At 42.6% G+C, this 19020-nt stretch overlaps 1 protein-coding gene across 2 annotated transcripts in view; it reads left to right on the forward strand.

Moving 5' to 3' along the window:
- The window catches only part of LOC143941042 (phospholipid-transporting ATPase IC-like), a 170382-nt gene that overhangs the window by 88731 nt on the left and 62631 nt on the right, over window positions 1-19020 (forward strand). For both annotated transcript variants that reach the window (XM_077462951.1, XM_077462952.1), the window contains 4 exons: window positions 5529-5725; window positions 8893-9101; window positions 11239-11282; window positions 15768-15924. In XM_077462951.1, coding sequence (XP_077319077.1) covers window positions 5529-5725; window positions 8893-9101; window positions 11239-11282; window positions 15768-15924 — 607 coding nt within the window. The remainder of the gene's footprint in view (window positions 1-5528; window positions 5726-8892; window positions 9102-11238; window positions 11283-15767; window positions 15925-19020) is intronic.

The raw sequence follows: 19020 nt of genomic DNA on the forward strand, positions 1-19020 counted from the left end.
TCCACAGTGTAAAGTGAAGCCACAGGTGGGTAATCCAGTGAAGTAAAAAGACCAATCAGCTGGCACCCAGAACAGTGCCCACCACCACCTAGAATGCACGCTTACCAGAGGCTTGCTAATTAAAGCTTGTAACAGGAGGAGAATATAGCCACAACTCAGCTGCACAGCGATGAACTCAGGGCAAGCAGGATACTCCGTCCAATATGGCCATATAGCGATGAAGTATGATACCCCAAAAAGATAAACATAAAGCACCCCATAGTGTAAACCAGTAGATAAAGTTTAATAGTTAATAGACATGTGCATTCGTTTTGGTCCGAATGCATTTTCGTCCGAATTTCAGCTATTTTCGTTTTCGTTTTAACAAACGATAACGAAAGCACAAAATCCGAAAAATGAAAGATCCGACATAAATAAATGCTTTATTTTCATTTTCATTGTTACAACAGTTCGATATAGAATAGGAGATTCGACATGACTCTGACAATAACAAGCTGTCTATAGAACCTGTGGTCGAATGTGCCTAACCTTACCTCTACTAGTCCAAGATTATATAGAGAAAATATTTGACAGAGAAAAAAGATTTGACAGAGAGAAAAGATTCTGCAAGTTACTGTCCTAAAAAGTGTTTGGGGACCCGGGTCCTGCCCCAGGGGACATGTATCAATGCAAAAAAAAGTTTTAAAAACGGCCGTTTTTTCAGGAGCAGTGATTTTAATAATGATTAAAGTGAAACAATAAAAGTGTAATATTCCTTTAAATTTCGTAGGGGGGGGGTTGTCTATAGTATGCCTGTGAAGGGGCGCATGTTTCCCGTGCTTAGAACTGTCCCTGCACAAAGTGTCATTTATGCAGGAAAAAAAGTCCTTTAAAATCACTCGCAGCTATTATGAATTGTCGGCTCCGTAATACAGAGAACACTCATTGAAAGTCATTGATAAAAAAAAATAATAATAAATAAATAAAAAAAAGCGTGGGGGTCCCCCAAATTCAATTACCAGGCCCTTCAGGTCTGGTATGGATATTAAGGGGAACCCTGCCTCAAATTTAAGAAAAAATTTGACGTGGGGTTCCCCCTAAATATCCATAACCAGACCCTTCAGGTCTGGTATGGATATTAAGGGGAACCCCGCATCAAATTTAAAAAAAATTGACGTGGGGTTCCCCCTAAAAATCCATACCAGACCCTTTATCCGAGCACGCAACCTGGCAGGCCGCAGGAAAAGAGGGGGGACGAGAGAGCGGCCCCCTCCCTCCTGAACCGTACCAGGCCACATGCCCTCAACATTGGGAGGATGCTTTGGGGGTCTGTGACCCCTCAAAGCACCTTGTCCCCATGTTGATGAGGACAAGGGCCTCATCCCCACAACCCTGGACGGTGGTTGTGGAGGTCTGCGGGCGGGGGGCTTATCAGAATCTGAAAGCCCCCTTTAACAAGGGGACCCCCAGATCCCGCCCCCCCCTGTTTGAAATGGTAAGGGGGTACAAAAGTACCCCTACCATTTCACAAAGAAAGTGTAAAAATGGTTAAATAAAACAAACACACTTTTGAAAAATTCCTTTATTAAAAATAAAAAAATAAAAAAAAGATTCCAGCGGCGGTAATCCACTCTTGCTATCCAGCGACAGACGGTAATCTCTCCAGCGATGGCTCATCTCATCCAGCGCAGCGAATCCATCCTTCTGTCTCCGTGGAGGAGACACTGCAGGCATTCCGGCGGCTGATGTTTCTTATATACGGAGGGCGGGGCCACCCGTCACTTGACCCCGCCCCCCTCTGACGCAAGGGGAAACCCGGGGTTCCCTGTGACGTATGGGTGACCCCACACCCCTCTGATGTAACACAGGCAGGTATCCGTTACATCAGAGGGGGGCGGGTCACCCATACGTCACGGGGAACCCCGGGTTTCCCCTTGCGTCAGAGGGGGGCGGGGTCAGGTGACGAGTGGCCCCGCCCTCCGTATATAAGAAACGTCAGCCGTCGGAATGCCTGCAGTGTCTCCTCCACGGAGACAGAAGAAGGATGTATTCGCTGCGCTGGATGAGATGAGCCATCGCTGGAGAGATGACCGTCCGTCGCTGGATAGCAAGAGTGGATTACCGCCGCTGGAATCTTTTTTTTATTTTTTATTTTTAATAAAGGAATTTTTCAAAAGTGTGTTTGTTTTATTTAACCATTTTTTACACTTTCTTTGTGAAATGGTAGGGGTACTTTTGTACCCCCTTACCATTTCAAACAGGGGGGGGGGCCGAGATCTGGGGGTCCCCTTGTTAAAGGGGGCTTCCAGATTCTGATAAGCCCCCCGCCCGCAGACCTCCACAACCACCGGCCAGGGTTGTGGGGATGAGGCCCTTGTCCTCATCAACATGGGGACAAGGTGCTTTGAGGGGTCACAGACCCCCAAAGCATCCTCCCAATGTTGAGGGCATGTGGCCTGGTACGGTTCAGGAGGGAGGGGGGGCCGCTCTCTCGTCCCCCCCTCTTTTCCTGCCGCCTGCCAGGTTGCGTGCTCGGATAAAGGGTCTGGTTATGGATATTTAGGGGGAACCCCACGTCAAATTTTTTCTTAAATTTGAGGCAGGGTTTCCCTTAATATCCATACCAGACCTGAAGGGCCTGGTAATTGAATTTGGGGGACCCCCACGCTTTTTTTTAATTTATTTATTTATTTTTTTATCAATGACTTTCAATGAGTGTTCTCTGTATTACGGAGCCGACAATTCATAATAGCTGCGAGTGATTTTAAAGGACTTTTTTTCCTGCATAAATGACACTTTGTGCAGGGACAGTTCTAAGCACGGGAAACATGCGCCCCTTCACAGGCATACTATAGACAACCCCCCCCCCCCTACGAAATTTAAAGGAATATTACACTTTTATTGTTTCACTTTAATCATTATTAAAATCACTGCTCCCGAAAAAACGGCCGTTTTTAAAACTTTTTTTTGCATTGATACATGTCCCCTGGGGCAGGACCCGGGTCCCCAAACACTTTTTAGGACAGTAACTTGCAAATTTGCCTTTAAAATTAGCACTTTAGATTTTGAACGTTGGAGTCCCATAGACTTTAATAGGGTTCTAAAGTATGCTATATAGTTAGCTCTGTCGAATCTTCTTTATACATTCGACAGACACCATAAGCCTTCCAAGACAGATTCGACCGTAATTCATGTGGATTTTCGGACGAATGCAATTTTTGAACGAAAAACGAAATAAATTATAACGAATTTCGGGAGTAACTAAATAAATTAAGTTTTTGGACGAAAACGAAATTCCGAAACGAAATATTTTACTCTGCACATGTCTAATAGTTAAAAGAATCACATTTACAAGAAATGACAAATGAGATAGCGTCTCACATAAAATTAGCCGGCCGGCTAGCAATCGTCCGTTCAGACTCCTCAATGTACCGCGATGACGTCAGCACGACAACCACCCGACTTACGTTTCGTCTAACTGTGTGCTCACCCGAGGTAGCACTTTAAAGCGGGAGTCCGCCGGGAGTTCCGCCGTTTTTTTTTTTTAAAAGCCAGCAGCTACAAATACTGCAGCTGCTGACTTTTAAAATAAGGACACTTACCCGCCCAGCGCGCCCGCGATATCGGCACCCGAAGCCGATCTCTCGATCGTCTCTCGGGTGCTGCCGCTGCCATCTTGGGTATGGGAATCAGGAAGTGGAGCCGTTCGGCTTCATTTCCCGGTTCCCTACTGCGCATGCGTGAGTCGCGCTGAGCAATAAGGATGGACCCGCTGCCTCTGGGATCTGTGTGTTTCCCAGCAGGCAGCGGGGGACTTTCGGAAAGGGGCGTAAATCTACGCCCCTTTCCGCAGAGAGCTATCCCGGAAGTGGGTGCAGATACCTGTACTGTACAGGTACCTGCACCCCCCTCCCCCCTGAAAGGTGCCAGAGGGGGGGAGGATTCCAATGAGCGGAAGGTCCACTTTGGGGTGGACCTCCGCTTTAATTGTGGGCAGCCAGCTGTGACAGCATGCAGCTTTACAGCTGGCTGACCACTACGCGAGAAGCATTGCACATTGTAAATAGTCCTGCAGTCTTCTGGGACCTGTGATGTGTCTCTGAAGTCTGTGGGGGGGGGGGGAACTAACACTCAGATCAAAACCAGGTACCAGCTACTTCCCCCCCCCCCCCCCCCCATAAAAACAGTGCCAAATGTTAAAGAGGAGCCAGGGAAGAGGTCTTAAAGTGGAACTTCCACTTTTGGGTGGAGTTCCGCTTTATATTAGCGTGCAGGTGAAAGAGGATAGGTGTTTGCCTGGCTATGTAAGAGTCCATTCAAACAGGGGCAACTTTGGATCCGACTTGAAGTCATCCCAAGTTGCCTCAAATTGCGCAACTACTGAAGTCGCTCCGACTTCAGAAAAGGTTCCTGTACTACTTCAATCCAAATACTAGGCAACTTGTACCCATTGATTTCAATGGAAGTTGCCTCCAAGTCGGATCCCCTGTCTTAACTGAAGCAACTTTCCAGGAAGTAAAAATAGTTTTCTAGGCAAACCCCTCCCTCCCACAGAGCTGATTATTATGTGATTGGCCACTGGAAAAGTCCCCTGTCCTGGATTCAACTTCAAGTTGCCTCAAGTCGTGCTGTAATTCATACTCAAGTCGTGTCTAAGTTGCCTCCCAAAGTCTCACTGGAACTCGTGTTGCCCCTCTCTAAGGCCGCGTACACACGGGCGGACTGTATGGCCTACTTAGTCCGTCGAAACACATTTCAGTGGACAGTCCGCTCGTGTGTGGGCTTCAGCGGACTTTTTCAGCGTGCAGTCTGGCGTACTAAGTATTTCGGATTTTTCAAAATTCTGTCCGTCATACTTTGGTTTCAGCGGACAATCCGCTCGTCAGTAGGCTAGTTCGACGGACTAAGAATGGCGCATGCTCAGAAAGGATTTACACGGCGGAAGGGTGCATTGCTGTGTATTGGACTTCCTATTTCTAGTCCCGTCGTACGTGCTGTACACATCATCGCGCAAGCTTTCGTCGGACTGTTTGGCTATCCGTGTGTGGTCAAGTCCGTTCATTCGAAAGTATGACGGACTGTCCGTCGGATTGTATGACGGACTAAGTAGGCCATACAGTTCGCCCGTGTGTACGCGGCTTAAGTCTAAACTTGCAGTAGAAAGCATAAATTAAATGTTGCCTGAGTGGCTCTGTGCCAATCCTAGAGATCATGGCACCCTATGCCTTGGCCTTTGTGCTCTAGTGTGAAAATAAGTTACACCATTAATGGTCCAGTGTATTGTTCTGAAGTCTTAACAGATGTTTTTAAGATGCCTTCTAGTCCACCTGCTTAAAGAGTTTTTAGTAACTCAACGAGTCTTCAGGTATAAAATCCTGAGATGTGACAATAGTATTGCAGCAACAGTATATTTTAAAATCGGGTCATGAGTGCTTTAGCATTTGAAAAAAATAGAGCATTCAATAGTCAGAGGGTGAAGGATCCCATTATTGCCCCACTGAACATTTAGACCCAGACATGATCTTTCAACTTGTCCTTCTGTCTTCTAGATATTTGCAATGTTGGTCCTGGCATCAGCTGGTCTTGCCATTGGGCAATCCGTCTGGGAAAATGATATGAACACTGGAAATAAATCTTGGTACCTTTATGATGGATATGACTATACTCCATCTTACAGAGGATTCTTAATCTTTTGGGGATATATCATTGTTCTGAACACCATGGTACCAATATCTCTCTATGTAAGGTAATATCTCTAATTCCTTCAATGACAAACATGTATGACCTGTCCAGGCATTCTAGCATCACGCTGATTAGTCTAAGCAATTTAAACAAGGTGTTGTTACAAAACTTTAACACCTCCCATCGTGTTCTTTGACCATCAACATCTGCCTTGACACATTTCATGGTGATTGGCATATTTAATTAGGACAGTGTCTGTGAAGATTCTTCATTTATCCAGGTCACAATATAGCTAGCAGCGGTTAGCCACATTCAGCTGGACTTGTTCTGCAATGTTGAAGGAAGTTTTACTACGCCAAGTACAGTGCATCCAGAAAGTATTCACAGTGCTTCACTTTTTTCACATTTTGTTATGTTACAGCCTTTTATGAAAATGCAATAAATTCATTATTCTCCTAAAAATTCTACAAACAATACCCCATAATGACAAAGCAAAAGAAGTCTTTTTGAAATCTTTTCAAATTTATTAAAAATTAAAAACGAAAAAATCCCATGTACATAAGTATTCACAACCTTGCTACATATATAATAACACAAGGCTTTGCACAAGTAGTGATTAGAAAAAGTAGCTTGGTGTGCTGAAGGGTCTAAGATAGAGGCACCTAACCAGGGATATTCAAAATCATTGAGTGTACGGTAACCACTTAAAGGAGTATGGAACTGGACCTCCAAATTATAAAAAAAAACGGATTCTCTGCATTACTGAACCTGATTTATAAATTGGAGAAATTTACTTGATGTGTTAGTTAGATGGAGGTTACTGACAATGATAACACTAATGCCCTGTATACACGGTCGGACATTCCGACCACAAAATCCATCAGATTTTTTATCCGACGGATTTTGGCCAAAACTTCTGTTGCATATACACGGTTGGACTAAGTTGTTGGAAAATCCAATCATTCGGAACGAGGTGGCGTTCATTGCGTACGACGGGACTACGTAGAGGCTAGTAGCCAAAAGCTTTGGTCTTGTAATTTAATCTGAGCATGCGGGGCACTTTGTCCATCGGAATTCTCTACAAATGATCTGAAAAAGTCAGATCTGATTTTTTTGTCGGAAAATTTTAGATCCAGCTCTCAAACTTTTTCCGACGGAAAACGTCAGATAGAACTCACACACGATCGGATTTTCTGACAACATAATCCGATCGGACCTTTTCCGTCTGAATTTCCGACCGTGTGTACAGGGCATTAGGCTGGGTTCACACATATGTGAATTGGATGCGGGGTTCTCTGCATCCAATTCGCATGAGATGCGAGTGTGACCAGCCCTCAATGAAGCCGGTTCCCATGGTCCGGGTGCGTGTTTGGGTCTGGTTCAGGTGCAAATTCAGGAAAAAATTCGGACCTGAATCGCACCTGAACAGATGAACAAATATGCAGTAGATCCCAGGCACGAACCCGTGGCCGTACATGTGTGAACCCGGCCTAAAAGTAACCTCCATTCCTTTCCATGTTGATTGCACTAAATAAAGTAGTTGTGTATAGCTTGTGTTTTTGTGGTTTGCTCTTTTTCCATAAGTAAATATAAAATCTGCATGACTGTCTTTTAGCTGTTCTGATCCTAGATATCCATATGTAAAGTAAAAGTGTGCTAGTGGTATCTAATAGGACTGGTTATGATGACGATTTCGACACTCCTGTGAAGGGGTATGGAGATGTTTTGCGCAATCCATTAGGGGACTGCAATTATAAAAAGTTTTAGAACCTCCGATCTAAGACAGCATTTGCTGTGAGGAGCAGTTTCATTAAGAGAAAGCACTGGTTGTGGCACAAAATGTGTAGGAGCCTGCGTTGAACACAGACCCACACCATGCTTTCTTGTGTATAAAGACCATTCATTTCTACTTACACGTCTGCTTTGGAGGCAACCACAATAAAGCTAACCTGCAGGCAAGCACCTTTATATACTATTGAAATACACATTGGAACAGTGTTGCCTGTCAACAGTTCATAATTTTCTTTGACCAGTTTTGTGATTTAGCCAACATGGGTTGATTTTTCTTGCTCTCGCTGGAAATTGCTATTGTATGGGAGTGAAGGCAAGGAAAGTATATTCAGTTCACTGCCCTAGAATATACCCGGATAGGGAAAGCACAGATTCACTTTAGATGCCCTTATGAAACCCTCAATATCTACCATATCAACCACTTTCCATCCATCGGAATCACAAAGTTTGATAGGCTACCGGAACTATGTAGTGCAAGCAGGGCCGTCTTTAATATTGATTGGACCCTGGGCAAAACTTTTCTTGGGCCCCACCATGCAGTTTTGCTTTCCACCTGCCCTGAGACATACAATAAATAGCAGCTAGACTCAAATCAGTTTACTGAATCAGATCAGGCAGCTATTGCGATTGGTTGCCAGAGGTTACAGTTTATCAGTACTGCTCACTGACTGGTTCCTAGAGGTTACAGAACATGATTTTTGCTTGTTGATTGGTTGCTAAAGATTACTGTGGATATGATCTCAGGGGGGCGTGATATACATATCAATGCCACCAGCCGCCACTATTTACATATGAATGCCGCTGCTATTTACATATGAATGCTGGTTATTACATGTAAACACAGGGTCTGCAGGTGAGTCATCTGTACACAACAATAGGGCAGAGCTGGGCAGCATTAGTACCAGCACTTCACACTGAGATATCCGGACACAGTACAGGACTAAAAGGGACGAGAGAATTTAAACCAGGATAGTTGGCAAGTATGAGGCAGCTGCTTTGGGCCCCACAACAATGACAGGGCCCAGGGCAGCTGCCCCTTTTGCCCTGCCTTAAAAGCGGCCCTGAGTGGAAGTGAAAAATGGGCAACAAATTTGACAACTTCAATGCAGTTTATTGAAAGGAAGAATTGAAATGGAACCAAAATGGGCAAAAAACAATGTCAATACATTTGAAAGTAATTGAGTTTTTCTTCCAGGATCGATCCAATCACTTTCAATACCATCTCCTTGTGGCCGTTTGTGACCATTTTATGTCTTTGATAGTTTTGCGATTTTGTCAGAAAATAGAATACAACATTGTAGAAAGTTGAATTGCTCTATCACATTGCTATATGTATGGCCAGCCTTAGGTGACCTAGAGGCACATGATGGACATCAGCCCAATGAAGATTTTATTCTAATTTTATTCTGATGAGAGTTATTTCTGGTTTCCATTGTGCAGTATTGAACTGATTCGACTGGGACAAAGTATCTTTATTAACCAGGATTTACAAATGTACTACTCAAAGAAAGACACACCAGCCAAAGCCAGGACAACAACGCTAAACGAACAGCTAGGGCAGATTGAGTACATCTTCACTGACAAGACTGGCACACTGACACAGAACATCATGACGTTTAAAAAGTGTTCCATTAATGCGAGGACTTATGGTAAGAATAGCATATGCCATTTAAAAAATGTTACCTAGAAAAAAAAATAAAGATAAAAAATATATACTATATATACTGTATATATACCTGTTTATATATACACTTATACACTATATTAACAAAAGTATTGGGACATCTGCCCTTACATGCACATGAACTTTAATGGCCTAAAATAGGGGCACCTATCAAAAGGGGGGGTCCGTAGGGTTCGATATTGAGTTGGCCCACCCTTTGCAGCTATAACAGCTTCAACTCTTCTGGGAAGGCTGTCCACATGGTTTAGGAGTGTGTCTATGGGAATGTTTGTCAGTGCCTGACCTCACAAACGCGCTTCTGGTAGAATGGTCAAATATTCCCATAGACACACTCCTAAACTTTGTGGACAACCTTTGCAGAATATTTGAAGCTGTTATAGATGCAAAGGGTGGGCCAACTCAATATTGAACCCTACAGACAAAAACTGGGATGCCAATTAAAGTTCATGTGCGTGTAAAGCCAGGCATACCAATACTTTTGGTAATATAGTGTATATACACACTATATCAGGGATATGCAATTAGCGGACCTCCAGCTGTTGCAAAACTACACGTCCCATCATACCTCTGCCTCTGGGTATCATGTTTGTGGCTGTCAGTGTCTTGCAATGCCTCATGGGACTTGTAGTTCTGCAACAGCTGGAGGTCTGCTAATTGCATACCCCTGCACTATATGGTCAGACGTTTTTACATCAGTAATTTGTTTTTACATCAGTAAATTTTGGTGTTGGACACAAACACCTGGCAAAACATTAAATTCATCCCAATAAATATAGGGGCCTCAAACATGTCCTTCAACGTGTCCAGAGGGCTGTGCAATAGCTTTGAAATATGCCAGTATTAGTGTTTACTAATAGCGAATGTATTATCTCCAGAATGCTCTCAGGTTTACTACCCGGGGAGTTTCATCTTTAGTGAGATACTTACATTAGTACCCAGGGGATGGCAGAGTTGCTATTCTTGTTCTGGGGCTTACCATATTCTTATAGGAAAGTCAGTACCTGTGATAAATGAAATTATATTCTATAAATATTTAGATCAGTAATATTCTACATATTACACATTGTCGTTCACCCAAGGAGTAAGCCCTTCCCCAAGGTCCCATATATAGCCCTTGAGTAGATGAGAAGAACCTCCTTGACAGTGGTTCTTGGTGAGTTGCTTGGCGAACTTAGGGATATAAGCTGGCCAGTTAACTCACTGATATCGACTGTGGAAGAGCCATATATGGAAGCACCTAGCCCCTCTGGGGTTCTTAGGCAACTTTTACAGCAAAACACACATCATTCTGATCCTTTGTTCCATTCCATAAAAGGAGTAACTAATAAGTACCAGCTCACAAATGGATTTTCCAATATGTTCAACAAAAAAACACCCTATAGCAATAAGCACTTCTGGATATCTGATGATCCAGTTATTGTGCTGGTTTTGTAGTTGAGTAAAAGCTGATCAGTTTCTGGAGCTTTCTGTTTGCATTTCAGAAGAGTTTGCAATGCATGTTCTGACTTACTTCAGAATTGCTTCTGATTTCCATCTGATGTCCTGAACTGACTTAAGTTGTTTTAAGCTGTATTTGAATTCCCATTGACTTAACCTGTGATTCTTTGAAGGTTTACTGGTATTTTTTGTTGATCAAGTTGGAGTTCTTTTTAAGGTAAAACCAAAGACTTTTTCCATTTTAGGTAGAGTAAATAATAATAAATAAAATAATAAATAAAATAAATAAATAACCTCTTTTTTTTTTTCTTGCTATGTGTGTCCGAATGGGAAGATTTCTCTTCGCTTCCTGTTCCATAGCCAAGATGAGCGAGTGTCCCCATTGAAATATTTCCCCGTTAAGAAAATTCCAAATTTTGGGTTGTCACTAGCACAGTAGTACTAGGGACAACCTAAAATTTGGGATTTACTTTCATGTTCACTTTTTGTCCAACTCCAAATGGTAAATGACAAACAGAGAGGATGAATCTCCCTAATCACAAATGCCAATAAAAAACCTGACAGATGTTCTAATCCCTCTCCATTGTATACAAAACTAAAAAAAAAAACAGTTGGCTTTAGTTATACTTCAATGCTTTAACTGTTTTTGTTTTTCTTTCCTGCAGGTGAACCACAACCAGCAACTGGAAAACTAGTAGGTGGCAGCGCGGTGAGTAGGCATGAACTCTTTTAACTGCCCTATACCTAGATGTCCTATTTCCAGCCAGCAACAATCCTTTAACAACTTTTTTTTGTCTGGTTATTGATAGGAGGGTTGTCATAATCTAGATGGGATGATTAAAGCTGTGTTATTTCCTTATATTGGTCTCTGAGCACCTCTGAACTTATATACAGAATCTGGTTATAAAGGTACAGGTATACAATTATCATTATAACCAGGGCCGTCTTTAAGGCAGGGAAAAAGGGGCAGCTGCCCTGGGCCCTGTCATTGTTGTGGGGCCCAAAGCAGCTGCCTCATACTTGCCAACTATCCCAGTTTAAATTTCCTTCTCCTTTGACGTTTTAGTCCCGTGCTGTGTCCTGATATCTAATGCTGCCCAGCGCTGCCCTATTGTTGTGTACAGATGACTCACCTGCAGACCCCGTGTTTACATGTAAATAACCGGCATTCATATGTAAATAGCTGCACCCGGCGACATATATATGTAAATAAAGGCGGCATTCATATGTATATCATGCCCCCTGCCGTGAGGAGATGATGTGCTGTAACCTCTAGCAAACAATCAGTGAGCAGTGTTACTGTACAGTAATCTCTAGCAACCAATCAACAAGCAGAAATCATGTGCTGTAATGTGTGCTGTAACCTATAGCAACCAGTCAGTAAGCAGTAATGATACACTGTAACCTCTGGCAATCAATTGCAATCGCTGCCTGATCTGATACAGTAAACTGATTTTAAGTCTAGCTGCTATTTATTGTATGTTCCAGGGCAGGTGGAGAGTGAAATTATATGGGGGGGCAAGAAAACGTTTGCCCAGGGTCCAATCAATATTAAAGACGGCCCTGATTATAACCCTGGTTTCACTGAGGCCGCGTACACACGGGCGGATTGTCTGCCCAACTAAGTTCAGCAGACAATCCGACAGACAGTCCGTTCAAAATTTGCATGAACGGACCTGACCACACACGATGAGCAGACAGTCCACTGAAAGCGTGCGTGATGATGTGTACAGCACGTACGACGGGAATAGAAAAACGACGTCCTATACACTGCAATGCAACCTTCGGCCGTGTAAACCCTTTCTGAGCATGCGCCATACTTAGTCCGTCCAACTTGCCTACACACGAGCGGACTGTCCGCTGAAACCAAGTTTGGACGGACAAAACCAAGTTTGAACGGACTGTATTACGGAAATTCCGTAAGACTTTGTTCGTCAGACTGTCCGCTGAAAAAGTCCGCTGAAGCCCACACACGAGCGGATTGTCCGCTGAAACACTGTTCAGCGGACTAAGTTGGGCAGACAATCCGCCCATGTGTACGCGGCCTTAGTCACAGACCTGAAACAGGCATGTGTCCAGTAAAGCCCAAGATGTGTGAACTCTCTTTCTGCAAGCTTGCTGCAGATCAGTGACTCACTAGGTGTTGAAACTAGGATCAAGGTGATGGCGTATACACCTTTAAAATAGAAGCACAGCCTGTATTCCCTTGTAAACGCTTGGAACTGTGTTATATGTAATGCCGCCACTGAATAAAGCATGCATGCAATGTCCCAGTCTATAAAGGGACCTCACTAGGTCATGTTGGGTTGCACACTTATTAAACAACCAATCCATACAAAGGATAAAAGCAATGTGCTCAATTAAAAAGGTTGGCATGAATTAATGCAGCCTTTTAGCCTGGGATAAGGGCATCTGCCCTAATGATGGAGATGGTATGTAAAGGGCCTTTGGCTACTGGACTCTCGCTGGCTGCAATGCTACTGGATGGTACACCAGATGCCAATGGAAATTTCCTGGTCTGGTTCTCGTTTACATTGGTGCCTGATCCATTTTGTTGTGTGTTTACCTTTTAAAGAGATGTATATTCTCTCCCACCTCTTTATAAAGCACCAACAATTTTCACATCAATTTACATACTGGACATTCACATCAGTCCCTGCCTTCAAGGAGCTTACTATCTAAGGTTCCTATCTTACACACACTAGGGCCTATTTAGACAAGAATCAAATAATCTACTACAGAATACTTTATTAATCCCAAAGGGAAATTTGGAAATTGTTATGACACAGACACACTTAACAAAGACAACACTTATTATTATTGATATTATATTATTATATATTGTATTATATTATATATTGATATTCTTTTTTATTTTTTTGTGGTTGAACTGGATGAACTTGTGTCTTTTTTCAACCTGACTAACTATGTAACTATGTAACACAAGCTCACAACACAAAATGCAAAAACACAAAAAAAACAAAATTACCAATAACAGCCATTAACACCAAATAACAAAATTAAAACTACACTACAAATAAAAAATACATACAATTAAAATACAACATCGAATAAATAAAAGATTAAAATAAAAGGCAAACTACCAAATACAAATAATACACCACTTTCTCTAACACCACCCTAGATAATAACCAACACAATACCAACATACTATAAAAAAAACAACACAAAATCCTGATCTTAAACAACCAGAATTAAAGTTTCACCTCCAGCCCTCACAGAAAATAATTATATATCTTGATCGCCACAGCCAAAAATGATTTCCTGTGTCGCTCTGTGGTGCATTGTGGCTGTAACAATCTGTCAATGATGGTACTCCGTAGACTGACCAGCATATTGCGGATGGGTGGGTGGAGTTGTCCAAGATAGAACGTAACTTGAACAACATTCTCCTCTCTGTTTACTGTTATAAAAGACTCCAATTCCAATCCAACAACATCACTGGCCTTGCTAATAAGTTTGTTGAGTCTGTTGGTGTCGGACACCCTAAACCTGCTTCCCCAGCATGCCACTGCATACAGGAGAGCGCTGACCACCACAAACTCATAAAACATTTTCAACATTGATGTTAAAAGACCTCAGTCTCCTCAAAAGTAGAGGCGGCTCTGACCTTTCCCATAAAGCACCTCATTGTTCTTGCTCCTGTCCAGCTTATTATCTATATGCACCCCCAGATACTTGTAACTCTCTACTACCTTCACATCCACTCCTCGGATAGAGATTGGGGTCAATGGTGGCTTCTCCTTTCTGAAATCCACAACCAGCTTGTTTGTCTTTGTCACATTTAGATGATTAATCTCACGCCATGTGACAAAGTTCTACACCACAGTCGTATACTTAGTCTCTCTGATACACTCCCCTACCGCAGAGTCATCAGAAAACTTCTGAAGATGCCAAGACCCTGTCTGGTAGCTGAAATCAGTGGTGTAGACAGTAAAAAGAAAGGGAGAGAGATCTGTTCCCTGTGGAACCCCAATATTGCTGATCACCCTATCTGACACGCAGTCTTGCATTACTAGTATGTCTTTGGAGGGTGGGTCAAGACCAAGTACCCAGAGGAAACCCATGGAAGCACAGGAAGAACATGCAGACTCCATGCAGATAGTGTTCTGGTGAGTTATCACCAGTGACAGGATCACTCATGTGCCATATAAGGGATTGATACAGAGCTCTCTGTATCACTCCCCTATATACCATTGTTAATGTAGGGCACCTCTTGTCATTTGTCCCTAGTTTAATTTCACCGCTGTATTGTAATGACTTCATTCTTCATGTTTAGCTTTTAATTATACAGTACTGCGGAACACAATTGTGCCTTTTATGCCGAATGAAAGAAAAAATAATAATTCACACTGTATGGGGTTGATAAACTAAAGGCAGATAAGCTGTTCACTTTGCAAAGGAATGTTTCCTTATCTTAGTGAATGAGATGAAGCTCTGCTGACCACCATCATCCAGTTATATGCAATAAAAAATACATTTTTTTGTCTTCCTTGCACACACACTAAGCTAAAAAAAAAAAAAAATCCTTGCAAAGTGAACAGCCTATTTGACTCCAGTAAGTCAACCCCAATATGTAGAATTCAATAATTATATTGTTGATCCAATGGATGCGTTCAAATTGCAGTCATTGCAATCAAACCTCAGTGGCAGCTTTAGAAGCAATCTACTTAGTGTTAAGCCCCTTTCACACTGGGGCGGTGCGGGCGTCGGTGGTAAAGCGCCGCTATTTTTAGCTGCGCTTTACCGTCGTTTTAGCGGCGGTCTGCGGGCGCTAGCGGGGTGGTTTTAACCCCCGCTAGCGGCCGAAAAAGGGTTAAAACCGCCCGCATAGCGCCGCTGCAGCGGCGCTTTGCCGGCGGTATTGCCACGCTGTCCCATTGATTTCCATGGTTAGGAGCGGTGAAGGATCGGTGAATACACCGCTCCTTCACCGCTCCAAAGATGCGGCTAGCAGGACTTTTTTCACCGTCCTGCCAGTGCACCGCTCCAGTGTGAAAGCCCTCCGGCTTTCACACTGGAGTGAAAGGGGCCGGTTTTTTCAGGCGCTACACAGGCGCTATTTTTAGCGCTGTAACGCCTGAAAACCGCCCCAGTGTGAAAGGGGCCTAAGTGTTGGCCTATGACTGCTATTTTGGACAAACTCATGTTTTCTGATGTGTATTATTTTCAGCAAGTGGACTTCAGTTGGAATCCTTTGGCTGATCCCACCTTTACCTACAATGACAAGAACTTAGTTGACCAAGTCCGGTCAGGAAGTGACCCATATGTACGGGAATTCTTTAAGTTGCTTGCTTTGTGTCACACAGTGATGGTGGATAAGACAGAAGGTATGTGCTTCTTGTTTATGTGTCAGCTGGTTTAAAATAAAACTTATTTTAAAGCTCAATAAAGATTTATCTACAGATATAAGTGAAGGCCAGGCCAAATAACATGGGTATACATTTTCTTTCTGTTTAACACCAACAGGCCCCCTGCCCTTCTTAAGTTAGTGTGAGTCCCTGTTCCCAAAGGGAGTCGAATAGAGCACATTCTCCATCACTGGTACTTTTTCTTGCCCAAATCCCTCATCCCACATACTTCTCAGCAAAACCAGATAACAGTTCTAAGGATAGGCCAACAGCACTAAAAAAGACAAGTCCAAATAGTTTTCAAAGCTTTACTTGCACACTTCAAGATAGACATCTTCAGGCATATACCTTGGGGGCATACAACTTCTCACCAATATGGCAACTGTGGTTAGCACTCCCACAACCAATATTCCCCCATGGGACTTTAGTACAAAAGTCATAAAATTTAGATTTATTGTATAGGAATTGGATACATAAATGTATAAAGTACACATAATAAATTTGGGCAAATCAAGCCAATGGGTTACGCATAACAATATATACTGTACATCAAGCTGGTATATTTTCAAGTACATGCTTCTTGTAACTGTTTCGTGAATACTTTCACTTCTTCAGCAGATGCTTCCAACAACAAAACCCTATACTAAAAAACATAAAATTATATTAAAGCACTCCCTAGAAAGGCGGGGGGGGGGGGGGCACTCTACATATTGATGTTCTAAAAAGGGACTTACAAACCAGCTTGGAAGGGGTCACCCAATGTACATACCAAAATACCAAAATACCAAAAACCAACCTGAAAAAAAGGGAGAGGGTGAAAAGAAATTAAAATTGTACTAAAGAGGAGTTACGCCCAAAGCCCCCCCAGGAAAAAAAAGTCAGTAGCTACACATACTGTAGCTGCTAACTTTTAATATTAGGACACTTACCTGTCCTGGAATGCAGCGATGTGGGCACCTCAGCCAATGCTTTCATCGGCTTTCGGGTGCTCGGGTGCCATTCATGTTAAGGGAAACCATCAGTGAAGCCTTTCGGCTTCACAGCCAGTTCCCTAATGTGAATGCACGAAGCGTGCTGTGCTTTCTGAATGGCCTGGCGGTGGGGGAAGGTGAGATATCTCAGAAGTGGGGACGGGTACCTGTCTCAGAGGGGGGGGGAGGAGGCAGATAAGCAGAACTTCCACCTTTGGGTAGGACTCTGCTTTAAGTACTACCAGGTCTTGGTAATATAGAGAAGAAAATTATCTCAATGTGTTACAAGTGAGGTTAATATGTATGCTAAGTAGGTACTATACTAATTGTGTGTTGAAAAAAACGAAACTGAAAATATAAAAAATGTGCAATAGCAGGGGAATCAAAGTCGGAAACCCCAATGTTGGTACTGATTGAACACAAAATAGATAGGGATGGTCATCAGGTGTTCGGTTGTTCGTAGAACAAACGAACATATGGGGCGCTCACGGGACATTCGCGCACCAACGAGCACCCTATTATGCACTGCGAGATCACAGCGCAATGTACAGTCAGAGCCATCACTGGCCAAAGGCAGAGTGCCACACTATATAAGGCTGCTTACATGGCAGCCTTATGTAGTGTGTTAATGTGGAGACAGGAGAGAGATTAGGCAGGTTAGTTAGTGGATAAAGCGTGCGGGCAGTGTGGAATATATAATACAGTGCAGTCAGTGTACAGTATATAATACAGTGCAGTCAGTGTACAGTATATAATACAGTGCAGGCAGTGTACAGTATATAATACAGTGCAGGCGGTGTACACAGTATATAATAAATTGCAGCCAGTGTACAGTATATAATACAGTGCAGTCGGTGCACAGTGTATAATACAGTTCAGGCGGTGTACAGTATATAATACAGTGTGTACAATATATAATACAGTGCAATTGGTTTACAGTATATAATACAGTGCAGTTGGAGCACAGTATATAATACACTTCAGGCGGTGTACAGTATATAATACATTGCAGTCAGTGTACAGTATATAATACAGTGCAGTCATTGTACAGTATACAATACAGTACAGGCGGTGCACAGTACATATAACAGTGCAGGCGGTGTACACAGTATATAATACAGTGCAGTCAGTGCACAGTATATAATACACTTTAGGTGGTGTACAGTATATAATACAGTGCAGGCGGTGTACAGTATATAATACAGTGCAGGCAGTGTGTACTGTATATAATACATTGCAGTCAGTGTACAGTATATAATACAGTGCAGTCATTGTACAGTATACAATACAGTACAGGCGGTGTACAGTACATATAACAGTGCAGGCGGTGTACACAGTATATAATACAGTGCAGTCAGTGAACAGTATATAATACACTTTAGGTGGTGTACAGTATATAATACAGTGCAGGCGGTGTACAGTATATAATACAGTGCAGGCAGTGTGTGCTGTATATAATACATTGCAGTCAGTGTACAGTATATAATACAGTGCAGTCATTGTACAGTATACAATACAGTACAGGCGGTGTACAGTACATATAACAGTGCAGGCGGTGTACGCAGTATATAATACAGTGCAGTCAGTGCACAGTATATAATACACTTTAGGTGGTGTACAGTATATAATACAGTGCAGGCGGTGTACAGTATATAATACAGTGCAGGCAGTGTGCACTGTATATAATACATTGCAGTCAGTGTACAGTATATAATACATTGCAGTCATTGTACAGTATACAATACAGTACAGGCGGTGTACAGTACATATAACAGTGCAGGCGGTGTACGCAGTATATAATACAGTGCAGTCAGTGCACAGTATATAATACACTTTAGGTGGTGTACAGTATATAATACAGTGCAGGCGGTGTACAGTATATAATACAGTGCAGGCAGTGTGCACTGTATATAATACATTGCAGTCAGTGTACAGTATATAATACATTGCAGTCATTGTACAGTATATAATAAAGTGCAGGCGGTGTACACAAAATATAATACAGTGTGTACAGCATATAATACATTGCAGTTGGTGTACAGTATATAATACATTGCAGTCGGGGTGTAGTATATAATACAGTGAAGATGGTGTATACTATTTA

This window comes from Lithobates pipiens, unplaced genomic scaffold (assembly GCF_037356315.1).
Source record: "Lithobates pipiens isolate NorthernLeopardFrog02 unplaced genomic scaffold, aLitPip1_a1.2 Scaffold_3, whole genome shotgun sequence".
Classification (NCBI taxonomy): domain Eukaryota; kingdom Metazoa; phylum Chordata; class Amphibia; order Anura; family Ranidae; genus Lithobates; species Lithobates pipiens.